The 26,825-nt window shown below is 42.4% G+C and overlaps 1 protein-coding gene across 1 annotated transcript in view; it reads right to left on the bottom strand.

Annotated features, from left to right (window-relative positions):
- Positions 1–227: 227 nt before the first annotated feature.
- The window catches only part of FAT4 (FAT atypical cadherin 4), a 227,467-nt gene continuing 200,869 nt past the window's right edge, over positions 228–26,825 (bottom strand). The window contains exons 12-17 of the mRNA XM_065405846.1: positions 25,798–25,883; positions 23,231–23,410; positions 20,949–21,073; positions 19,749–19,966; positions 8,397–8,658; positions 228–2,104 (exon numbers count right to left, since the gene is read on the bottom strand). Of these exons, the coding sequence (XP_065261918.1) occupies positions 228–2,104; positions 8,397–8,658; positions 19,749–19,966; positions 20,949–21,073; positions 23,231–23,410; positions 25,798–25,883 (2,748 nt within the window). The remainder of the gene's footprint in view (positions 2,105–8,396; positions 8,659–19,748; positions 19,967–20,948; positions 21,074–23,230; positions 23,411–25,797; positions 25,884–26,825) is intronic.

The following is a 26,825-nucleotide window of genomic DNA, read 5'->3' as shown; positions in this document are numbered from 1 at the left end:
TGTCTTGTTTTTAAAATACAATGCATGCAGGAGAAATAAATTCACCCAAGCATAATTAAATTAAAAATGTTTTAAGTCTGTTTCAGCAGCATAATGGTTATTATTTTTAAAAGTCTCCTCCAACCACACTGGCCTGGGCTTAAAATGCTGACTTTCACTTATCTACAACCATACAATGGTTTCACTGTTCCATGATTTTGCATTTTGACAATGCCAGTATATGAGGTCTATACATATTGTTCTGCTTCCCCATCTCTGGAAACGGGCTTTGTTGTACCACCTTTGCTTTCTTCATTTGTGTTTGCTGCTGCTGCTGCTTTTTCTGGGAGTGATGCTAAATCTTTAAAAACATCTACATAATGTCCAAAGCCTGGACCCCAGTTCAAAAGGTTGTCCCAGTTGAAATTTCCAGTTTGCTGTCCAAGCTTTATGGGCAATGTGTTCTCAGCAATATTAGATGTTGTTGCTTGTGCACCCACAGGCCCACCCTCAGCTCTCCGGCCAGGGTACCTCCTAGGCTTCAGCCTAGCACCATAATTGTCTTCATCATCTGCATCTGACTCATTGACTTGAGATAATTTGGGCATTCTGGATGTGTATACCATAGGCTTGTCTCTATCATACTCCATTTCTGAGCAAGTGAAAGACTCATGGGAGTCACTATCAGATGATGATTCTGGAGCTGGAATACCATCAGCTGGATTCCTTGTTCTTGACAGTGGCCTTCTGCAGTCCTCCTCTGAAGAAGACCTTCCGTGATCAGCACTACAGATGCTTGGATTTCTAGGGCGAGGAGTGTTAAGTCTCTCCACCTCTTCAATAGAGAGTCCTACAGGAGGAGCAGTCTCCAGAGGAATCTGTCCTATTGGTTGCTTTAGGCGACTTCCTGGTCTGGAACCATGAGTTGCCATGGTCTGCGGACTCTTACTTCTTCTCCCTAGTCTAGTGGCATAGTTAAAAATGCCAGGCTGGCAGACATCATTGTGCATCTCCAAAGGACTCCCTTCTCTTATTGACAGATGAAGTTCCCTTGCTGGACTGTTTCTGTAGAAAGCTGATGACTTGGAGAATGGAGCGGGGCTGTGACGAGACAAAGGGTTGGGAGTAGGGCATGCAGAGTGGCTTAAGGAAGTTGTCCTTAGTCCCTGACTGTATGAAGGTTGATAAGTCAAGCTGCTTGCTCCCAGTGGCATTGGGGACTGCCTGGCAAAGCCTAGTGGGCTATGCCTCTGGATAGAGAATTTGGGCGTGTGACTCCGGAACTGCTTGTAGTGCTGAATGATGTCTGCGTCTGAAGGAGCAATGCTGCTTGCATTTTCAATGTCATAGTGCTCTATCTCAGGTTCAGGGGAAGCCAGAGGGGCACTGGGTATAGTCTCTGTATTATGGGGTATGTCTGTCTCATCATAGATGAGGTAAGGGTTTTCTCTTTCAATTATATCAGGTTTAGGGTTCCCTTCAGGCTGCTTCCTGACAGTCATGTCATCGCCATAGGGCGGAATGTTGTCAGGATCATCAAATGCAACATTCTCACTCCCTTTTTTCTTCTTTTCCTTCGTTTTCCTCTCCTCCTTTGGCACTTTTGACTTTTTTCCCCTGCACTGATTACAGAGGATCAGGCTAAGGACAAGCAGGGCAAGAACTGTAGCACAACTGCCAACAATAGCAGGAACAGCCCACAGTGGCAGAGAGAGCTCGGCTTGGTGAGGGTGAGGGACGCATATGTGTCCTCCATTGATTCCACCCTTGCACACATGTCCCTGGGCACACAGGATACCAAGACAAGCCACTACCGTCTCACATGTTCTTCCTGTGTATGATTCAGGACAGCTGCAGGTAAATCCAGAATGCGCAACAGGTTCACAGCTGCCACCATTCTGGCAAGGGTTGGAGGCACAGGCTCCTGGAGGGACACATTTATATGCATACCACTGGTTAATGCACATTAATTCACCCCAGCAGGGATTGCTGGCACAAATGTTGGGACCTCGGCAGCCAATCTTCACAAAGGGGTCCGTTTTGGATATGGTAGCAATGCTGTGCTTTCCACTGAAAGGAAGGCTTTCTCCACGGTACTTCACATAGGCAAAACAGCCATCAAAACCTAGGGAGAAAGAACAACAGTCACTTTGGCACCTCAAGATAGAGTGTCTACGCAGTCAAAACAAAATACCAATGTTCAGTGTCAAAAAGGAATCTCGCAGAATAGTCACAATATGCAAGGTGATTTGTATGATTTGTAGAAAAGTGCCAAGAAAGATCTACATTATTAATAATACAGTGCATACTCAACCCTTACAATGCAACTGTTCCTGTAGTTTTGTAAAGGACCAACATTAAAAGCAGCATTTTGGATAACCCAAGAATAAAATAATCTCTATTTACTGAAGTAGCTTTAATCAATATGCAGCGTCTCCTGCAAGTGTAAATTAGTAGGCCAAGTTATGCTCTTAATTACACTCATGAAACCTTACTGATTTCAGTGGCATCGCAGGGCTGTGACCGAGGGCATAATGTGTCCCAATAATTTCAGCTTTAAAAATATTTTGTGTTTCATTTAGGTGAACAGATAATTATCTCAGGGCATGGCTACACTTGCAGATGTAGAACGCTTTGAGTTAAATCAGCCTTTGCAGAGCGCAGTAGGGAAAGCGCTACAATCTGTCCACACTGACAGCTGGAAGCGCACTGGTGTGACCACATTAGCAGCTCTTGCAATGGCCACAGAGAGCAGTGCATAGTGGTAGCTATCCCAGCATACAAGTGGCTGCAACGTGCTTTTCAAATGGGGGGGTGGGGTGGAGTGTGACAGAGAGTGTGTTGTGTGTATGTGGAAGGAGAGAGAGTGGGTTTTGGGGGGGCTGAGAGCATGTCAGCATGCTGTCTTTTAAGTTCAGACAGCAACAGACCTCCCTTCTCCGCTCACCCCACCGCCTCTCTCTCTCTCTCTCTCAGACACAGCATTCCACAGTAATGGTTGCTTTGTCTCGGGGCAGATAAGCATGCCGGCTGTCAGAAACGGAGCTTTCAAAGGGCATATCCACATTCCTGCAGTGATTACAAAACAATGGCAAGAGTGGCCACTTGATTTAAGGGGATTATGGACGTTTCCAGAGGCTGATCAGAGCGCAGTAATGCAACACCTTGTCCACACTGGCGCTCCAGCGGGGGCGCTCCAGCAAACGTTATTCCACTTGCTGAGGTGGAGTACCAGCAGCTCTGTAGCCATGGAGTCAGAGCGCTCTATGTGCCTTGCCAGCGTGGACGGGTAGTGAGCTAGGGCGCCCGGGGCTCCTTTATTGCACTGTAACTCGCAAGTGTAGCCAAGCCCGCAGTTACACTAAGGCCTTGGCTACACTTGTGAGTTACAGCACATTAAAGCAGCCCCAGGCACACTAGCTCACTCCCCGTCCACACTGGCAAGGCACGTAGAGCACTCTGACTCTGCAGCTAGAGCGCTCCTGGTACTCCACCTCGGCGAGAGGAATAACGTTTGCTGCACTTTGACTACAACGCCCAGGCGTCAGTGTGGACGAGGTGTTGCCGCTGCAAGTGCCGCAAATGTGGCCACGCCAGTGCGCAAGCAGCTGTCAGTGTGGACAGACTGCAGCGCTTTCCCTACTGCGCTCTCCGAAGGCAGGTTTAACTCACAGCGCTCTGCATCTGCAAGTGTAGCTATGCCCTAATATAAATCTGGAGTAATCCACTGAATTCACTGAAGTTACTGCAGCTTTGCATCAGTGTAATTGACATAAGAATCGGGTCCAGTGCCTTCTCAGGTTTAGCCTCAAATGTTAAGAACTTACTTTCTTTTGGTAGTTATTTGCCTGCAGTATTTAATGAGTCATTTGCTCATAAACTTTTTGATAAAATCTCACTATCACTGCAAATGGAGCAAGCATGGAAACCTGCTTTGAGAAAGTGATAAGGAGCAACAGCAAGGTTAAATAAAGAAGGATCATTCTAAAGAACTTCTAGCACAACATTTACTAGACACTGTTAATGGTATTTTTTAAAAATAAATATTTTTCGCATACTGTGTGCAGAAAGGGATGGAAGATAATGACAAGCAAGCAGTTAAATAATTTATCTGAACATTATTCTCTTTGAATAGAGACTTAATAAATGATTTCAAAACATCTTGCAAAAGGCTTTTTTTAAAGTCTGCTAAATAAGGGGTTTAAGAGAGCTTAAGGTTTTATTAATCAAGTGCAAAACCCTAGGTTTACAAAAACATGCTTAGGTCAAAATTTTCAAACCTGCATCCCAAGTGTAGGCATCTCGTGCTGAAATAAATGGCCTTTTTTTTTTTTCCAGAAGCAAAGAAAAACACTGATCATCCCACAGTCCCCAGTGCCTTCAGTATGTCTGAAAAATCAGGCCAGTTTTATCTAGGTGCCTAAATATGGAGGTGGAGGCACCCAAGTTTGAATATTTGAATTCAGTTTTTAAGAGTTTTTAAATGTAAAATAAACATACATTGTATAGCACAAGACCCATTTTCGGCTTGGGAATCATCTGCCGCAAGCTTTTTAGCTTGGAAATAAAGCTCACACCAAGAGGGAAAAAAGCTTCAGATTAAAAAAAGGCATTTGCAAACATACACATTTCTGTCATCTGGTGACAAGATTAGATGTGAGCTTTGAAGTACAAATGAATATTTTTGTGACTGTAGCCTGAGTCTCTAAACTGTGGTGTGACCCATCAAGATGCTGTTTAAGGGTTATATTTTCAGATCTTTATTCTAATTTTGCTTTCCATGGAAACAGAATTATTATGCTAAAGTACTGAGTAATCAATGGGCAGCTGAATTTTGGGGAAGCATACATTTTCTACACATATAACTTCTACGTTCACCAAATCCATTATCAGATTACAGACCCCATTCGTTAAAGAGGTGGTTATGTGATTGGGGCTCCTATATCCAATGACTTTACATGGAAACCATCCATAATCTTGCCAGGAATGCATATATGCTAAAATACTGGACTGAAATCAAATTTATAAATTCACTCCCTGGTAAAAAATATGCATGAGCATAGTTCAGACAATCAGTATTTAAAGTCCCCAAAAGGAATTTCAACATGTGTTCACTCTACAGCCTTAATTTATAACAGAGGTTATTCCTAAAGCCACACATCTTCATGTCATCCATGATCTCAAACCTTCTTTTCCCTCTGACTTTTCCCTTATCTCTAAATCACCCTTACCTTGACCCTGGCTTTGCTGAAGTCCTTATTCATGGCTTAACAAATTCCTGGATGTCTAATTCATTTTTCTGCAGTTTTTCTAACGTCCCACTCTTTAGACTGTAAATGTGCTATAGCCAGAGTCCTCACCTCTATTGCTTTAGGAAGCAGTATGTTCATGGCTTCATGTCTCTGAATCTAACATGGTTTGGGTCTACCACCGTCTCTTAACTGTGACCCAGGTTTTCAGAATTGTGAAAGCACATAGGGCTAAATTATCCCTGGTTGTTGTGTCTTCAAGGAAGCAAATCCCCCCAAAAGCAGAGTAGTGGGGAGCAAGTGGCACTCTTCCTCTGTGCACATAGGAGTTCAGGGAGGGATTGTGCTTCCATGAGACACAGTCCTTTCCAGCAGATCCTTGGGGCAGTGAAGCTTTGCATTGACCTTTACTCCACGCTATGGCTATTTGAGACAACCAAATCCATAATTTACACTCCCAATTACTGTGAATGCACACACAGTTGTTTTAATACACACAGATTATGTGCGTGCACAAGTCTGAAAATTTGGCTCTGAATATCCAGCTATATACTTATTCTACAACTCCAATATTGGCTTCCTCTCGGTCTCCTCCCTGAAGCTTTCAGTAGTTAGAGAGTGATGGGAGGATACTTCTTTCACTAGTATCTATCTGGAACTCTCTCCTCAACTCTAAGTCACTGAGGGTATGTCTACACTGGCACTTCATCGGCAAAACTTTTGTCGTTCAGGGGTGTTAAAAAAACACTTCCCCAAACAACTAAAGTTTTACCAATGAAAAGCACTGGTGTGAACAGCGCATTGTCGGCAGGAGCACTCTCCTGCTGACAAAGCTGCTGCCGCTCGTGGGGGGTGGAATTTTTTTGTCAGCAGGAGACCTCTCTCTTGCCAACAAATAGCAGCTACGCTATTTGCTGTGTAGTGTAGCCATAGCCTGAGTCACAGCAAAACTTTATATCTCACTTTAAAACCTTCCTTTTCTCCTTAGGATTGATTGTCACTAGAATCCATCGTTGTGATGGCTTGTTTGCAGGAAGCTATTCAAAACTAACTGCATCTTATAGAATATAATAAAAATGCTTGAGAAAGAAGTAAAAAAATATGTGTGCCAATCGAACGATGAAATATAGCAGTTTTAAATTACAAACAATAAAAGAGGAGTAAACATTTCATTCATTACTGATGTCTGAGAAAGTTTCAACAAGTCTAAATATTATGGTTGGTGGTGATAGATTGCAAGTATTTATACTAACATCGCTATAAATTGTGGAGGATTCTTTAAAGATGCCTAGCACAGAGATAAATGGTATTAATATTGACTCTGCTATGAAATAGCAGATTTAGTCAAGGCACACTGGATGGCAGGACTGACTTTAGATTTCAAAGGACACTATTTTAAAGACTGAACACACTCTGATGTCAGAAATGAGAGAGTAGCTATTTTCAATGTCAAATATGTTGTGATCAGAGATGCGAGTCTCTATTGTATGGTCTCAATTGTATTAAGGATACTGCCAAGTTTTACACACATACTCTTCCTATGCCATGGCAGTGATAGGTTTCTTTTGTGAAAGAGCTGTGTTTTCTTTCATTATTGCTCTCATATTCATTTTCGCCTATTTTTATATTTCTGAAAACAGGGGAAAATGAGGATTTAGATTCAGGTTGGGAACCAAGTAAAATAGACGATTTGCTTGCTTCATTCCTGGTGGTCTCTTTCTACTAGACATATGATCTGCAGCAATTGTGATTTTGTCAGGTATACTTGGGTTTGAGTGCATTATTGGATTTACAATATTGGATTTATAATATTGGACTGCCCCCATGTATGTTTTTGTCTGCCTCTCCTAGTACTTCAGATATTTTCAAACATCTGAGTTCACACAGAGTTTTATATCTCCCCTTTGTAAATCTTTGGTAAGTCATACACAGTGTAATCCAATATTAAAAAAATATGAAAAAGATTTTGGACTGTGCATTCCTAATGCAAGCCAGACTCTCATAATTCGTTTATTTCTCCATCAGTCAATGTGTTAGGAGTTACTGTCCTCATTTTATTTTATTCCTGCTTTGCTACAAATGTCTCTATTTTTTAATGCATAGACTGTAGTTTGGGCATAAAATACATATGTAAAAAAGGACAGGGTCAGATATGGCATGCATGCAATTTCACATCACATCTTGCATCAACTCACCATGAGTGGAAGTCATTGTTTACATTGGATATTGTCAAAAATGTGAAGTGTTAACTTTCAACCGTCAAATTACTTTATCTGGTGATAATCCTTTGAGTTAGTCAGGTTTTCAATATGAAGATTGATTTTTAAACATATGTCTGCTCTGCCTAACATACCTCACAGTCTGCAGTTAAAAATCATGTCTATCTTTTCTTATCATAAGCAGAATATCAGCTAAAAAGTTGACTAGTTTTGTTTTCAGAGTCTTATACTGAGACTTTAACTCTCTAAGGGAACTGATCTATTCTCAGCAGTTTTACATTATTCAATGGGTGTTTCTTATTGCACTTAGTTTCTGTTTCTCAGATGAAGAAAGAGGAGGATTTATTTCTGACAGCAGCATAAGGCAGAAGGAAGTTGGAATTGCAGAAATCATTGTAATCACATTAATGACAGGCCAAATACTGCAGTTCTTACCAAACCCCTACTCAGGCAAAATTCTCATTTACCTGGGTAAAACATTTGCCTGGATTTGCAACATTTGGGCTAAAGTAAGACGATTTCAACTGATATTAGGAAAATAATATGATTTATTCACTGCCTCAGATTAAAGAGACACAAAGAGAAATATGGCAGTGACATATACTGTCAAACAGTATTATGCATTTTTGATCCTTCAAAAACTAAACACATTCCTTTGAAAAATAAAACAAATTAAAATACACAATAAAAGGACAAATCTTGCAGTCCTACTCAAGAGAAACTGTCATCGATTTGAAATGGAAGTTTTCCTGACTCAGGGTCTGTAGGATTTGGCCTAGTAATAATCCCTACAATATTTTTAAAAAATATTTAGTAAATGGGACCCCCTACTTGAGGTCCCAGGTGTAAAATGACCAGTGTTTCATATCTACATAATTCACTCATGTCAGGATGATGTTTTTAAAAGATATATACATATGTGTATGTGTACGTGCATTCTCTTTTTTACCTGTCTCTGTGCTTCTGGGAGTGTGGCTTGGTGGGATTCCTCCCAAAGAAACTGTAAGAACATTAAGTCCTCCAAAGTCTTGTGTGACATGGAGAATCTCTCTGCTGTAGGTCTTGTCAATAGATAGAACAGTGGCAGATCCATTCTTTTCAATAAGGAGGGAATGCCATTGACCATCTGCAGTGTAAACTTCAGGAATATTCCTCTCCACTTTCCCAGCAACTCCAGCATCAGATGTGTAATGCACCTTGCCACTCTTTATCTATAAAGACATTGGAAAAAAGCAAATGATATATTATTAAAATTACAACAATGCACCAGAAATAAAACACAATGTCTCAGGGTACCATTTGATCATTATAACCCAAATCATTTAACCGTTATAAATGAAGGGGGGGGGGGAAGCAATGACCATTTTAGTCACACAGATAAATGCCCCTAATGTATGAAGCCACCTGAATTTGCCTTTAGATTCCACCTTTTTTTTCTTTTAAAACCAAATTATTTTGCATTAATATACAGAGAAGACATGTGATATGGGCACTACATCATTTCTGGTACAAGTAAGATAGTTGGATATAGTCAATAGTATCTTATATGTTCTTGCTGAAGAAATTCAAAATGGTGAACAACTTTTCCTTGAAAAAATGTTTGTCTTTGCCAAAATGATTGATGTCTCACTGATATTCCCTTAGAAGTCCATGAATCAAATGCTCTGAGGTCCATTGAACAAAACATGTTTTTGCGTAAGCATAGCCAAGTGCCTCCTTTTTTATTATAAGTGGCAAGGTGCTTTTCAGAACAAACAGACACTTCCCTTGCCCCAAAGAGCATGCATCTAGTTTTCATTATGACAGCAAGTAAGGGTAACAATCAGCTAGGAGCGGATGGGATGAGGAAAAAGCAACAAAATCATCTGATTACTCAGTTTAGACACATGCATAATTAGATAGCTCAAATTTCCTTGTCTCAATACTAATATTTTCTGACTTGCTTCTTGTGGGCATCAGGGATAGGTTTGAATTAAAAGACAGTGGTGGTTTAGGGAGGATGTCCCAAACTCAGAGGGAGATATGGAAAAAAGGGACTAAAATGGTTGTGAGAGAAGTGGACAAATGGGGCAGAGAGCAGGCACCACTGGCAGAGTGGCGAGAGGACCCTATTGTTTGCTGTTGCCATTTCTCCTGCCCACCTTCTTTTCTCTCTGATTTTTTAAATTTATTTATTTGAGAATAAAGGGTTTTTTTGGAGCAAGGCCAGTGGTTCTCTTATATTTAGAAAGTGTCTGTCACATCATGGGTAGCACTGGAAACTAATATTAATAACTTAGAAGAACAGTCTCTCCTTATCCAGTCTGCAAAATTAGTCCAAATTTGGGAATCCTGGTGGATGAAGGGCCACACTACATTTGACTGACGGCATTTTCATCATCTATGAAAATGATACCCCAGACTCTCAAGTAATTTCATTGGGATTTCAGCAAAGCAATTAGCCATACCTCAAACTTTAAGCATGTGCTTAAATGCTTTGCTGAATTGGGGCCACAGGCAAGAACAGGATATTATGCAGGAGTGAATGAAGTTGTAATTCTTTCCTTCATTTCTTCTTTTTGGACTGCTATTTTCTCCTTTTCAATTCCTTTTCTATTCAGATCCCTTCTCACATACACTCCACTTCAGCCCTAAGTCTGGAGGATAAAGGGCCAAATTCTCTCATTTACACTGATGCAGCCCAGGCTTGGCCCTAACAACCTCATTCAAGAACACAATGCATCTACAAAAAGAACAGGAGTACTTGTGGCACCTTAGAGACTCCAAACTTATTTGAGCATAATAAATTTGTTAGTCTCTAAGGTGCCACAAGTACTCCTGTTCTTTTTGCGGATACAGACTAACACGGCTGCTACTCTGAAACAATGCATCTAGTTGCTCTCTAAGTCACATAAGGCAATGAATAGTCACTGGGAATAGCAGGAGGTCAATTAGTCCAAAAACTTTTCTTCTGTTGGGGTCTGAAAGCATTTGCAATGCAATTCTCTAAGTCACACAATGCATCCGCTTGAGTATTCTGTGATACAGCAGTATACAATTATATCAATTTCTTTTAGAGTTTTTTTACTGGTCTCCATTGCTATAGGGTGTGAGTATCTCCCAAGTTAATAGATTGGAACAGCACTATTAAATTTCATGAAGAATTCTGCTCCTTTCGCTCCCTTGTTTATAGGATGCTTTTGCTTGAGATAGGTTTGTGCTCTTCACACAGTCCTGTGTGAGCTCAAAAGCTTCTCTCTCCCGCCAACAGCAATTGGTCCAATAAAAGATATTACCTCACCCACTTATCTCACTAATATCCTGGGACCAGCACGGCTACAATGCTGCACAGGAAAAAACTGTTGTTCTTTGAGATATGTTGCTCATGTCCATTCCATTCCCCCCACCCCCCGCCCCTCTGTCAGAGTTGCCAGCAAGAAGGAACTGAGAGGGCTTAGGACCAGCAGCGCCTGATATACCAACGCATGAGCGCAGCACTCAAGGGGACGCCACAGCCGGCCCTATGGATGCCGCTAAGGCAAAAATCTCCAACAACTGTGCACGTGGGCGCAAAACACTTAGAATGGAATCAATGTGAGCAAGCACTCGAAGAAGAAGTATAGATACTGATAGCATTTGTGAAGTTCGGTAAGCATAATACAGTTATTTCCATGAAGAATAAAGTTTACCCGATCAGAAGTGTGAGGTGAAGCACTGGGTAACAGGATGCTACTGCTCCAGTTTCTAGAAACTGTTAAGTACACGGACTGTTCTACCTTCATGAAAGAAATAATGCATGATGCAGGCTGAAGAGTTTGGGTCTTATAGATTAGCTCCCCCTCACAGCTGTCAGAACATGCACATGTCTTGGCAGCAGTTTGAAATGAATGACTGCTCAAAGGACTAGAATGTATCCAGCACATTTTATCACTTGGGTCAAGTTCATTTTCTAGATATACCTGATAAGTCTGATAGAATTAAAGCGGTTAATGTAACCTTTTTAGAAAACTTCACAGCAAATCAGAGTATCAGAAAATGTTTGATTTACAATGTCTTTAATAAATCTCTGCAAAAAAAGAAAGGTTGCTTTTGTCTTTGCAAACTTAGGTGGCATATGTCTGAACTACCCCTCAATATGAAAGAATCCCACATTTGGAATATCAGTCACATAGACTGTAAGAACAAAACCAACACCATTTGCTAGATTCAAAAGTATTCTTAAAAATCTCATTAGACTGAATAAGTGGTTTTTACATAATGTTAAGTTTTGCACTCTGCTATATCTCAATTAGTTCTTCACTTTTGTTATTTAGTCTTAAAGATGAAGTGGAATGGAGACTGAAGATTTTGCCTTTTACTTGTTTTTTATGCAAAAAGAAGAAAAAAAACATCATATGACCCAACATTTTCAATGCCCACTGAAATACTAAACCCAGAACTGTAATTTTTAATGCCACGTTATATAATTCTTCTACCTGCCAACAACCAATACATTCCCTAGTGATTTATTACCCTTAAGGACTATTTATTTTTCTTTAAAATTCCATGTGGCCAATGGTAACAGACACATAAATAACATAATACTGGCATATAGAAAATATAAAATTTCCAATGACAAGACTGGATTGTGACTTCTTCAATCAGGAAGAAAGAATGTGGCTCCTAGTTCCTTGAACCACACCATATTTCTAAACTCAAAACAAATGGTTTGTGCTGATAACACTCTGAAGGATCCCATTTCTGGGTTTTATTTAAATGGCAGTGAGACTGGCAAATGAGCTATAATGAAAAGCATGAACCGCTAAGCAAAAACAAACAGAATCCAAAATATGATGATCAACTAGCTGCACTGTTAATATCCTAAGAGTTCCCTTTACTGAACAAACAGCTTCTTATTCTTCTTTTACATCTATGTATTTTGCTTTATGATTCTTTCCCATTTTAGTTGCAGTGATAATTTGGAGGAAAGATTCGTGAACGAGAGTGCAGTTCTGGCATGACAACCTGGTGATGGTACATGTCCTCCAATTCACTCAGTGTGATGAGGCCAGTGAGATATCTGCCCTGAAGTATTTAACTTATAATATTTGTTTTACTGCAAACACATGCCCAGGATTGATAACAGCATAGCCAAGACTTTGGTGGGCAGAAATTGAGACTTGGCAAACAAGGAACCTGATGAGATGCAGCTGGCCCTTTGGAACCATGGCTCATGACTGCTCTTGGTTTAATGCAGAGATCTGTAGCACCTAAGACATATGTTGGGGCTTCAGGGGATTTAATCAATTTCAGATGAGAGTAGGTGTGCCTATGATTTGGCCTATTCTTGAAGATCAGGTACTGTCACTATTGCATGGTAGGCTGGCATAATCAACCATTGCTGGTCGCTTATCAGGCACTGTATTTTGCTGCAGGACAAAAGGTTACCCAGATCCTGCGGTGGGTTTCTGGTTAGGAGGTTGTTAGTGGGCTGGTCTCAATCCAAAGGCCTTAGGGAGGATCCTCAATTACCCACCAGTATAGAGATTCTTTGAGTTTGAGTTCTTCATCAGATATGCCAATGCAGTCAGCTGGTGTCCTTGTTAAATGCTGCATTCCTGGTGATATTTTTGGAGCATTTAGAGTCATTGAATGGTGCCTGGGTCAGTAAGGGATACTTTTGGTAGGGCTTTGGAGTTTAGGGATGGAAAATGAGGGGAGCAATAGGTCATCTGGACCGTGAGGATGTCAAAAACAGATCAGGGATGGCAAGGTGAGAGCAGAGAGCTGCAAGAGGATGGTGAGGCAGGGATTTGACCAGTCATGGTATTAAGGGCTTACACAGTAGTGAGGCCGCCTAGGGATGTGCCTCTCTTTCTTCGATGCGACAGGAGATACCTCACAAAGTTCCAGCTTGTCACGGTCTTGAGAATGGGACCTACAATGATGGGGTTCCACTAGTGCATTTGGCTCGCACTCATTCAAGATTGGAGCAGTGACATCTGCGACCCAACAGTAGCGTGACCATATATCCTTATGCTGAATATGGGACACCTGGTAAAATTACTTGTCTTCAGGCGAGTTCAATGGCAATCAATCAGAACTATGCAGTACAAACATTCAAATTAATATCACATTGACTGAGCCCCTGTTAAAAATAAACACTGTGTAATTCCATTATTTTATTTACTTTATCTTTAAGACTTTATAGTTCATATGGGGAGTGGTCTCACACACACACACGCACAGAGAGGTGACACATCCACACTCCCGTACACCTCTCTCACATGGTGGGTGGGGTGACCGCCTGTCCCAACCCTCCCTGCCCAGCGATATCTGCCCTCCATGCCTGGCTGGGCCCCCGGGACAGACTTTCCTCTCCTTGTACTTGCTGCGCGTGTTCCCGAGGCAACATGTGGGGGGGCAGGCAGGGTCACATGCCCCCATTCCCCAGATTTCTGCCAGGATTCACACCAGAATGTGGCCAGCAGCAGCCTTTCGGCACTGTGCGGGAGGGAAGGGACAGGAGCTGCTTCAAGCGACAGGGGAAGGTGGGGAGGGATGACCTGGCCCATGTCTTTGCAGAGCTCATCTTTTCCCTCCTAATCCCTGCTCCCCTGCGGCTGGAAGCAGCTTGTCCCTTCCTGCCCGCACAGTGTTGAAAGGCAGTTAACACCTCCCGGCTGCTGCTGGCCACCGACATAACCCAGCTTCCTTCTGTCCCCCGGCTACAGCATGGGCAGAATGGGGTAAGCCCTAAGGATACATTGTGCACCACAGCCAGGGAACCTCACTGCAGGAGCTTCAGCGAACCTGACCAGAGAGGTGGCTCAGCAGAGGAGGGTGCCTCGGGGATGGCGCAGCCCCATACTCCCTGGGGGAAGGACCCACGGCAGGGGGGGGAGGTGAAGAGGGTGCTAAGCCCTTGCCTGGGGGGCTGCTGTGGAGCCTGCCTGGTCGGGGCATGAACAGGCTGGAAATCGCTTCCCCCCGCCACTCCAGAGCTTAGCTGAGGGATGGAGAGGCTTCCCCGTGCCAGCGCTGTGTGGGCCTCTGGCACACACAGGGCTTGGCTCCTCCTGGCCAGTGCACCAGGCCGGAGGGTCTTGAGCTTTCCCAAGGTGCCGGCTCAGCCAGAGGCAGTGGGGGAAGGAAGGAGCCTGCCGGCCAGACTGTTGGTGAACTGAGCACTCTGATCAGGGGCTGGTTCTATGCACAGCACTGGGAGTGGGCCGTGCCACGCCAGGGGGGATATGGAGGAGCAGCAGGGCTGGGGAAAGGTGAAGGGGCAAAGCAGGGAGAGGAGAGCGAGAGGGGGAGCACATAAAGGGCCGATGCGTGGGCAGCAGAGGCGACACATACCAGCAGCCGCCTAGCACCTGCCTGCACTCACCAGCCACCGCAGCTCGCAGCGCGCAGTCAGTGCCAGCTTGAAATGGGATGGAGGGCAGGGCCCTGCTGGCCAAGAGCCGGTTGGCAATGGGGGCTGCACTGACGGACCAGCAAGAGGATCAGCCGGTCCCAAGCGCTGCAGCTTTGTCCCACCCCCAGCCTTGCACACTCACCCCCATTGTCAGCCACTGGACCCCCCACTCACCACTGGTGGGCGGGCGGCTGGTGAGCTGGGATCCAGCGAGCAGCAGGACCTGCCAGTACTGATGGGGGGAGACAGAAAATACGGGAAAATTTGCCTGTTTTTAAGAAAAAGTCGAGACACCTGCAGGAGGGCTTAAATATGGGACTGTCCTTTAAAAACTGGACGTCTGGTCACCCTACCTAACAGGGAATAGGTACAGGCAGTTGGGTGTTGGCATTCAAATGCATACAAAATGTACATTCAGCCCCTGGTTGAGAATCAGAGTTCAATGGCGTGAATGGCTAGTTTTACTTTTTAAGCCAATTTTCAGGAGCAAGGAATGGGGTCGTGAGAGCTGGTGTGTGGATCTGTGGACACAGGATTGTACATTGGGCCCACAGGCAGGTGGCTAGTTCACCTGGAGGTGACAAAGCGATTTTGTGTTGGCATGACAGGAAGGGCATGCTCTGAGACCAGCTGATGCCCCTCTTATACTCTTTGGCAGCCAGGAGCAGCCACTAGACATGAATTCTGTGCTTATGGGAAAAACAATTTGGGATTTTATAGGTGGGCTGACTTAATCATGAAGGTTAAGAGAGATTTAAGGCAGGTTCAGGACCTCCTCCGGGGTGGGGAGAGGGGGATTATAAACTGGTCTGAAATACTAGAGCAGAAGATTTGGGAGGGGCACCACAGGTTGACAAGGACTGAAGGTGTGTAAAGTGGGAAGTCAGGGAGCAGACATATTTTTAACCACTGTTAGGGAAGGAATTGTTAACTATCTGGGAACCTGGTTGAGTGGTGGAGTGGAGGCAGCCAAATGAATTGCTGGATCCTCATTTTGGCAGGTGTCTGATGCAAGTACTCATTCCATAGGTCTAGTTCCCAGATGAACCAGAATTGGAAGTGGAACTAGAGGGAGGAATGCCCTAAAGAAGCTTCAGAAAAGGGTTGCGGATCCTAATGTCTGGTACAACGAGGACACAACCCACTCTCCCCACCTCATTACCCTCATACAGAGGAGCAAGGCTGAGTCCCAGAAATGGGATGAGACCAGATTTGTAGGGCTGATGGCAGCTTCAAATACGTAGGTGGAAATGATTAAGGAAGGAACAATGACCTGCACTGTATGATTCATTGCTGGATACTTCCCAGATGAGTTAACAAAGTCAATTAAACCACATCACTCGCATCTTGTCTTTCTTCCTGCACATCTGGGTTAAAGGACCATAATGATCATTTAATCTCCTGTATAATACAGGCCATACAATTTCACCTAGTAACTGCTGCATTTATCCCATCATTTCTGACTGAGCTAGAACAGATCTTGTAGAAAGACAACAAATCTTAATTTATAGACTTCAAGTGATGGAGAATCCATCATACCCCTTTATAAATTGCTTCAATGATTAATTACCCAAACTGGTCCCCCTCCCCTTTTTACTTATTTCCAGTATGAATTTGTTTAGCTTCAGCTTTGAGCCACTGGATCTTATTATGTCTTTATCTCCTACATTAAAGAGCCTTCTGAGTCATAAAGAGAAACCTAATTATGAAAGTTCACCGAATTCTCCAACTTTTTTGTAAATGAAAATACTTGCAATCTTGATGGTCCTGATTCATCACTGTGTTACTCCAGTTTTATCCCATTGTAGTTCCATTTAAATCAGTGAGTAATAATGGGTAAAATGGAGTAAAGCAGGTGTGATTTAGGTACTGTAGCTTATTTATAACATGTTCTCGTATCGAAACATATTCAGATTTTTACCACTTTTCCATATGCTTAATATCTTGCTGCTCAAATATGTTAACAAGCCACACAAATCAAGTAACCAAATAATTTTGAAGGTGGGTCAAAATATTAAGACTCAGATTACAAAAATCAAGCACTTAAATAAGTAGCGTGACTTTCAGAAGTGCTGAGAATTCACAACTCTCAGTGAGCTTCTAAACTCAGGCCAACAAGATTGATAATTTTGGCCACAGTACATAGGGCATCATACTACCACAGGGGTTAGCAACGTTCGGCACGCGGCTCACCAGGGTAAGCATCCTAGTGGGCCGGGCCAGTTTATTTACCTGCTGACGTGGCAGGTTCGGCCGATCGCGACCCCCACTCACCGCGGTTCGCCGTCCCGGGCCAATGGGGGCGGCGGGAAGCCGCGGCCAGCACATCCCTCGGCCCGCGCCGCTTCCCGCCGCCCCCATTGGCCCGGGATGGCGAACCGCGGTGAGTGGGGGCCGCGATTGGCCGAACCTGCCGCGTCAGCAGGTAAATAAACTGGCCCGGCCCGCTAGGGTGCTTACCCTGGCGAGCCACGTGCCGAACGTTGCCGACCCCTGTACTACCAGAAGGAAGAGCTGGATTTACGGTTTGATCTCAAGCTTTGACTTTTCACACTGAGAAAAGCAAGGCCTGATAATACTGCAGAGATGATCCTCAGGCTGCATTTTCATGAATTGGTTCTGAAAATCTCTCATTGCCCCGGACGTGCAGGAAGACAGACAAGACACAAGGAATGTGGTTTAATGAGAATGCAACTTTATTAACTCATCTGGGAACTATCCAGCAATAAATCAAATAAGGCAGGTCATCATTCCTTCCCTAATCTATTCCACTTGTTAGAGGGCCCCCCCACCCTGCCACAGCTGGTCCCCAGCCTCTGGCTGGGAACCCACCACCCTGCCTTCATGAGGATTAAAGGACTGGGAAAGGGGGCTTTCTCCCCACCATACCAGAGATTGGGAGCCCCAACCCTATTCCTCAGGTTCTTTAGGCGATGCCTTCCCCTAAATCCACTTCCAATTCCAGTTTATCAGGGAACTGATAAACCATCAGATGGTGCCTACACTGGGCACCTGCCAAGTTGTGACAACTTGAATCATACCTATAGCCCTATCCATCAGGTCCTTGGGCTGCTGTGGGAAGGCAAAAAAAAAAAAAAAAGCCTCCACCCCACCCTGATCAATCTGCCAATGAGGGAAAAATTTCTTCCCAGTCTCCAAAAGGCAACTAGCACCATGTATACAGCTGACCCCCCCCCCCCCCCCCAAAAAAAACCAACCAAACAAAAAAACCTCAGTCAACCCCCTATCCCAAACAAATAAACAAAGAACATCCCTACACTAATCCCAGGGATGGGAGGGTAGATCTGCTGGTCAGTAGTGGTGAGTAGGCTTATATGTCCTCCCCTCCGTTGCAAAGGAGACTATGGACTTCCACATAGCTCCTGCCTTACCCATTCTTAGCTACATACTCCTTCTCCCCTCTAGCTCTTGCAACAGGGAGAAGGGCTGGTGAGGGGGAAACCCCCTTTGAAGGGGAAATAGCTTCTTTCCGCCTACAGCTTCAGATGATGACCCCCATCTTTGAAGCTGCTGGGGTGCATTTTTGCTGCACCCATGCTGTAGCTTCACCATTGCTAAAAATTAGGGAGTTCTAGTGTAAACAAGCTGCTAGCACTTTAACCACCAAAGCTTACTTTGTCTTTTTTTATCATGCTTATTGCCTGCCAAATTTCCACTGTAAGCAAAATTTAAGCATTTTATTTATTCCCACCAAGTTAGTCTTCACTAGGCCAAATTTGCAGAATTGAAAACAAGAAGATCTCCTCAGATGTTATGAATCAAGGGGCACAACTTGCAGCTAGGGATGCATAAAATATGGCTCCTGACTACTGCTCTCTTTCTGTACATATAGGGTGAGAGCAAAGTAGATACCTGCAGTTTTTCATTGTTAGGCAACAAAGAGCTATCAATTTTTATTCATCTAACAAGGAAAATGCAAATAAAAATAAATATGTTTTAATGCATTTGTTTTTTATACAATAATGCTGTAAAATTATATGCAAATGAAGTACTGATTATGGGTTTCTTGGAAGTTGATAATGCAGTCCTTTTTGTCAGAAAAGTTCTGCACTCCTGGTAGGAATGGAAACCAGGCAAGCAGACAATATCCATGCTGGCTGAGGCACAGAAAGTGTGGTCTTATGTAGGAGTTTCTCTAAATGTTGGGAAAAAATTGGAAAGAATTCTAGTAGTCAAGGAAACTTGGAGCTTGCATCTATCCAATAAAGAGGTTTGCCAGCATCACTGCTGTACTCATTTAGAATTATGACTAAGTGGATTGAGTCATAGCCAGGGACTAAACCCATCAGTTTCTCTTGAGAAAGGTAACTTATTTAGGGCTAAACAGTTGGAAAAAACTGTATGGAGCTTAAAGCACTGATTTAGCGGAACATCTCAGAATCATGTAATGTTTGCCTTTTTAACATCTCCATTCTGGTGAAGAAGATAAACTCCAGGAAGGGTGACTTTATGGATATGAAATAAGATTGTCTGGCGTGTACTGTGTTAGTATGAATTCATGAAAACTTGTTGGCTTGTGTTTGGTAGTCTGACAGTGTGGTGGGGGAGTGTCTGAAGAAACAGAACATAAAATGCCAATAGGAAAAAGGTTTGCACTCTAGAATGCAACTTAGTAGTGTTAACAAATATGGCAACAAATATGTTCCTGCTGGCCTTAAAATAGACATTACTTGGAGTCTAGACAAAACTGATTAGAAACAAAACCACTAAGACCTTCTGATATCTTGGAAAATAATGAAAGAATCGTTGAGAAGATGAAAGATACTGGAATAGCGCCCAGCATTAGTCAAAGCTGTAATATTTTATAAAGAAAAAGACAAGGGCAACAGAAGAGGTGATTTAGATCACTACACAGCAGGCAGTCCAATCAAATCAAGTCAGCATTAGCTTTAATCCTACCTTCACAGTAGTGTAATTGCTGCTTTCCTGGATATGAATTAAAATTCCATTCTCGCTCCTTGTCCTGAATTTCACTTCCAAATGGTTCACACTCAGGGTCTCCGAAATCGCACCCGTAGTGCCATATTTCATCATGTACTCTCGTTTCTTATTCCGGCTCATGTGGTAGTCAAGGCGTCCTTTGCCTTCTAATGATAAGGCAGTATCGGCAGTAATATCTAGGACAAATATAGGAGGAAGCGTTGAGTATGCTTTATCGAATTATTTTGTTGGGGTAAAGTAGGTGGGAAGAAATAGGAGTGTGTGAAGCCTTGGCTTCAACCGTATACTCTTTGACCACTGCAGCTGAGCCAGCAGTGCTGTGTGAGTGTGAGTGAGACAGAGAGAGAGTGAGTGAGTTATCTTACTGCTAGTATAGAGCAGGAGTAAATTAAAACACCCTGGGAGCAAGGGGAAAACAAGGAAGGAATTTTGGCTCTGTGAGCTACAATTCTTTTCTTGGTATGCCCCTGTTTCCCTTTACTCTGAACAGTGTCCTTGGGATAAAACTAAACTGTATGCTCTTTAAGGCAGGAACAATGCTCTATTCGTTTTGTAAAATACCTAGCACTTTAGGTTGGTATAAAATAATATATAATATTAATTACACCGCAGAATCCTCAAAATCCTACCAGAAATGCAGCAAAACTCTTTTGTAAGCTAGCACAACAGCATCTAAATAATCAATATAATAATGGAATATGTAAGAAAACAGAGCAGGTTGACATGAACAAAATTAAATGGTTTTCACAGAGCAATCACAAAAATATATAAAATCTGAATACAAATTAATTAGAATTTAGCTTGCTATATTATGCAATCCTAGCTATATTATGTAGAGCTATTTGTTTGCAAATTAATAATTGTAGACATAATTATGGTCTTTTTGAAAAATAAATGAGCTCCTCTTGTTTGTATTTACATTTATATATGTGTTTTCTTATTTGAACTTTTTTTTTCTACCATATTCAAAGTGATGATAGGGCAAAAAGTCAATGTGTCACTTTTGTTCATAATTATTGTAACAGTGAATGCAAGCATGACACGTTTTCATCATTTAACAACAGTTAATTGCATCTAAACATAAAACCCAATTGCACTTGATTAAACTGTGTGATTAACTGTAGATTAAACAGAAGGATAATTAAGCCTTCTACATACATTTTTCACAGTGTTTCCCAGTCAATCCATCTTTGCAATGACATTGCTGCCATGACCAGTAATCAACACAGGTGCCACCGTGTTGGCAAGGGCTAATTGCACAAGCTCCTTCTAATCTAGGGCATCTAAAACAAATCAAAAGAGTAATCACTGGAGTATGTACTTTAAACAAACAAAATAAGCTTTTTGGATGGAGTCACATGTGTTTAAGTGATACCACCCCTTCCTCCCCAACCCACACGGATGAATTGTTTAAAGTCTCTTGTAAAGTAGTAAAAAGTAATAGTGTCAAGTTCTCTGCACTGAAGAAATCTTATATATCGAAACAGTTCCCAGTTTTCAGTGCCAAGTTGTATTAGAAAAAGAGAGAGGACTTCAGAGGGTACTAGGAAGAAAAACAAAAACTCTGTCTTATATGCTACACATTAGATATTAACTTATATAATTTGCAAATAGTATTCATATGCATACATATTAGTGTTCGTGTATGTCTTAAAAAACAACAGTCTTCTCAAAGACTACTGTGCTCAAACATGTACAATATCTTTATGGCAGTCTTACATTTGGGTTACACAATAAAAATAATGAAAATTATCATCTTTCATTCCATGACTTCAAGTTGTACTCTTGTCTTTCACTCAACCTCCTTTCAGTCACTTTCTTTGTCTACACATATTCTTAGTCTAACAATGTAATAAAAAAAAATCTGCAATATTCCTACTGTACATATAATCTGAAACAGGAATGGGGAAGGGAACTACCATGTAATAAACTTGAATTGAAAGTAGTATATTTAGATCTAAATGAGTAATGTAGTCTGACTCTTTGCCTAAGACAGAGACTGTTAAAATTAGTTGAGAGGTTTTCAGAACTGGTACAAGATTACAGTTGAAGTTTATGGTCTGTGAAGACGGTTACATGGCTAAAATTTTAAGCAGATGCATACATTGTAGAGCTCCCACTGGCCGCAGTTTGATGTTCCAGGCCAATGGGGGCTGCGGGAAGCGGCACGGGCTGAGGGATGTGCTGGCTGACGCTTCCCGCAGCCCCCATTAGCCTGGAACTGCGAACCACAGCCAGTGGGAGCTGTGATCGGCCGAACCTGCGGACACTGCAGGTAAACAAACCATACCGGCCCGCCAGCGGATTTCCCTGACGAGCCGCGTGCCAAAGGTTGCCGATCCCTGTTGTAGAGGTTTGTCATCATTTAAAGAGATTGAAGATCCATCAATATTTTCTTAGATAATAACCTTTTTAAGGAGGTGGGTAGGGTGGTTTTAACTTTGAATCTGCCAAGCAAATCTTGAAGAAAACCTGGAGCCATCTTTCAGTGTTAAACTGCCCGAGGTACTAAAGGAAAAGTCCTGATTGGCAGGCAGAAGACTTGGATGGTGAAAGATACAAAATTCAAAGACACTTTTTTACTTCGCTGGCATGTCCCAAGATGCTGTTTTCTAGGAGAATGTTATTGAAGTTGACATCTTCAGTTACAGAAGCTCAGGAAGTCTCATGCCATAAGAAATAACACAAGCTTGGGAGGTGAAAAGGAGAAAGATGAACTAGCAACTGTGGGCTTGCAAGCCATACTGTTGCTATAACTATAATTTCAAACAGTGAGATGGAAAAAAACCAATTGATTCAGCTAATCAATCATTTCTAAAACAGCACTCACAAAAGGAGATTGTATGGGGGAAATTCAGTGATATTTGACTGGGAAAGTGAGAGAACAGACATTTGGGATAAAAACAAAAGAGGAAGGTTAGTGAACCACACCAGTATAGTCAAATCCAGGTGGAATTTACATGGATTTTTTTTAAAAGAGCTACTTTATTTCAGACTGCTGGACAACAAAAATAATAAATAGTAGTAGAAATGTACTGTTGCTGCTTTGTGGAAAATTGGAATTGGGTTTCTGCAAACTCTGATTTCTGCATAATCTTATTTCCAAAGTTAGATTCTTCCTTGGTTCTTTACATTTGAGAGCATATTTTATATTCATATTCACAGGCATTTGAATTAATTAACATTTAACTCTCATGCCACTTTCCTTTATTATACACCTCTACCCCGATATAACGCGACCCGATATAACACGAATTCGGATATAACGCGGTAAAGCAGCACTCCGGGGGGGGGTGAGGCTGCGCACTCCAGTGGATCAAAGCAAGTTCAATATAACGCGGTTTCACCTATAATGCGGTAAGATTTTTTGGCTCCCGAGGACAACATTATATTGGGGTAGAGGTGTATATATAATCAGATACTACGTATAGCTGACATACCGATCTAAGATTCCTTGAGCTGCCAAAGCCTGGCTGGGTTCCAGAGGACGTCCATTGACTGCAAACTCCATTATACAACCCACAAAATCATGACTTTCCACCTGTCCTCTCCTTTGAAGTATTGGCTCTAGAGATCTAATGCCACCAACAGTTACTCGATTTGGTTGTACATCGAGAGTCCTAGAAGAGAAGAGGAAGAATCGGTGCATTAATATCAGCACATAAATTGGTGATAATAGAATAACTCTCATATCTTCTAAGATCTTTCATTTCTACAGTTCAATTTCTACAATTTCTCTAGTTCATTTTTTACAATCACAGAATTATTGCATACAGTGACCAGTCTGCTCTAGTTAAAACCACCTCTGAAACAATAATTACAATGGGCCTAAACCTGAAATTCTGACTCCGTTTTTACTCAAGCAACTCTCCTTTAACTTGATAGAGAGTTTTGCTTGAGTCAGTATTGAAAAAAGATTTGACCCAAAGATATTTATAATTGGGGGTGATATTTAATTACAAGCAGGGCCGGCTCCAGGCACCAGCTGAGCAAGCTGGTGCTTGGGGCGGCAGATTGTTCGAGGCGGCGTTCCGCCCAATCCTAGGGCGGCACGGCCGCTTTTTTTGTTGTTGTTGTTCCGCTCTGGCCGCCGTGTAGGCGTCGTCGTCGCAGAGAACCAGAGCGCCCTGCAGGGCAGTCCTCTTCCTTCCCTCCCCGCCGACCGGAGCGGAGCCCTCGTGGCAGGCGGCAGGAGCCGCGTGGCAGCGCCCCTGCTGTAGCCCTGGCCGCCCCCTTCTCTCTCTCTCCCGCCCGCTCCCTCCCCCTCCCTCCCCCCCAGCCGGTCCCCCTGCACCTGCGCTCCGGCCGCGCCGCAGGTTTTTTTTTTGTTGCTTGGGGCGGCCAAAAAGCCAGAGCCGGCCCTGATTACAAGTTGGAGCACCATATTGCAAGGCAATAAATGGTTTTGTTAGTGGGGAAGCCATAGGGCTAAATGAAAAGTAAGCCAGATAATGGTGAGAAAATATCAACAATATTAACAATACATAGAATTAATACAGCACTTTTCATCTTCAAAATGTATTGAAATATTAACTAATTAGTACTTACAACACTCCTATAAGATGAGGTAGGTACAACCCACTTCTTCCCTTCCCCCACACTTTTAGTGAAAACAGCAAATAAAAACAATACAGATATTTGGAAATTATTCCAAATATACGGGAAAAAATTGAGAATAGTTACTTAGCCTGAGCACGTAGCAATCAGCTGGGAGATAAGAGTATGTCTGAGATTGGTGCTATTTCTCATGTGTTCATAAGAAGTGAAAAGTAAAGTTAAACAGCAACAGAGTGAAAATTAGGAGCTAATGTAACTGCTGGATCATGAATTTGGGTCTGTATTCCTATATTTATTTAGGTAAATATGATTTATTTTTGTAAAAACAAGGGCATTAGGAGGCTTTGCTAAGGAAAATTTCTAGCACTAGCCACTGTAGAATTTCAAATATTCTAAGGATAGAATACAGGTGGAATGAGAGGTTGCTGAGATAAACGTAAAACATTTTAAAAAAATTGTGGGGTAAACTCCTTACCCCATTGAAGTCAATGGGAGTTTTGCCTCTGACTTCAGTGGTGCCAGGATTTCATCCTATAAGCCTGATTCTGTGACTGCTCCATATGCACATTTTGGCCTGACTGCAATGGAAGTTCCACACATAGAGTGATTGCTAACTGGGAGCCTAAATTTTAAAGCAAGACCATTTTAATTCTATAATGAGAGATATTTATCCTGAGACAAAACTCTATTCTAATCACCCCACAGGCTAAAAACATAAAAACCTGATGGATATTGGTGCAAAATCAGAATTGCTGACTTCACTGTTCCTAAAAGGTATATTTTACTTTGCTTAGATTATGACCAGATTCTGTTAATCAGCCAGTCAGAAAATATCTGATTCATGAGTACAGTTTTTTTAAGTCTTTAATGCCTTTATCAGTAAGCAGATTATGACTGGCTAAAGTTTTCTTTTACCTTTTAAAGCATCAGTGATTCTGACTGTCTGATATTCTGGTTTGATAATTAATTTGGGCTAGATTGTGAATTTTAACTATGGCGAATGAAGGGAAATAAGGACCCCCAGAACCCCACTTTTCAGGCTGCCCAAAGCTGTATGTCTGCTACTTTTCCTGAGTCTTGGCTTTACCCCCCCCCCCCCCCCCCCCCCGACAGGGCATCAGCCCGTACAACTGAGCTGGATCACAGTAAGAGCAGGGGATGCAGTGTTTTAATTTGCTGCTGTTATAGGCCAGTTGAAAATTACTACACCCTGGAACAAGAAAGAAGCAGGGAGGGAATTCTGCCTCAGGAAAGAATGCCTCCTCAGGCCAGTCCTGCTGTAGTACAGCTTATGCCAACATTCCTTGTACTGGGCTATGCCTAAAGGCACAAGCCCCCCTTCTATTAGCTGGTCTGACATAGCAGTTATTCTAAATTTCTCCTATTTATAATGATTTTTAAGTTTTACCTCTTCTTTTTATCACAAAGAGCAAAATGAAATATTCTTTACCAGTCAGTGGAAACAGCCATATTACTAACAGTACAATAGCCTGGTTCCTGATCCTCAGAACAGGAGTCTACCGTCAAGGATGCTGCCTGCAAAGAAACACAAAAATGTGTTTAATATTAGAAGGACTGACTGTCCAATCTCATTTTCACCACTTTAACATTTGTTTGATTATTAAATACAAAAATATCCAAGGGCTTAGTTAGTCACATTATACCAGATTTTCTTCCCTTGTGCATTCACAAAATTGTACATACATAAACCTATGCATACACCTCGCAGGTCCGATGGCTTACAATTGCCCTTCAAGTATTCCAATACTCATATGGCTACAGCCCTTGCCTCTTCACCTTGAAAACCTAGGTAACACTTGTATCTGCACAGGATTTAAACTATTGAAAGGGTATGCACAAGTATGAAAGCAGACACATGATTTGCAGGCCCACATGTTTTGCATGCATGTGTGGAAAAGAGGCCTGCCTCAAAATTAACCCTTTTCAGGGCCGGCTCACAACATTTTGGCACCTGAGGAGGGGAGCTCAAATGACGCCCCCATCCCCCTCGCTTGGGACAAAACTTTGAAAGGTCTCAATTCTGCCTTCTTCCTGTTCTACTCCTCTCATGGTACTGCTCTGCTATCTACCCCAATAAAGGAGAACTAACAACTTAAAATGCCTTGTTCAAAAATTTTAAGTAACACTTAACTTGCAAACGCCTGAACAGCAAATGTAACTTTTCTCATCTGCATAGTAAACACTGGTATTTTTATCTGTTTGAATAATCAAAGTGGTGCTTTCTGTGCATTCTTGGTTGCAAAGATGTGAACTGCTTCCTGCTGAAAGTCCACAGTCTGGGCCAGCTCATGCTCTATTGAGATGGTTGCAAGACCGACCAGCTTCTCCTGTGTCATTGTGGAGCGTAGATGTGTTTTTATTAACTTCAGCTTGGAGAAGCTGCGTTCTCCACTGGCAACTGTTACAGGAAGTGTTAGAAGTATGCGGAGAGCAAAAAAAGCATTTGGAACGAGGGTG

This window comes from Emys orbicularis, chromosome 5 (assembly GCF_028017835.1).
Source record: "Emys orbicularis isolate rEmyOrb1 chromosome 5, rEmyOrb1.hap1, whole genome shotgun sequence".
Lineage (NCBI taxonomy): Eukaryota > Metazoa > Chordata > Testudines > Emydidae > Emys > Emys orbicularis.
The sequence above is the reverse complement of the archived record's forward strand: the minus strand, read 5'-3'. Positions and strand labels throughout refer to the sequence as shown.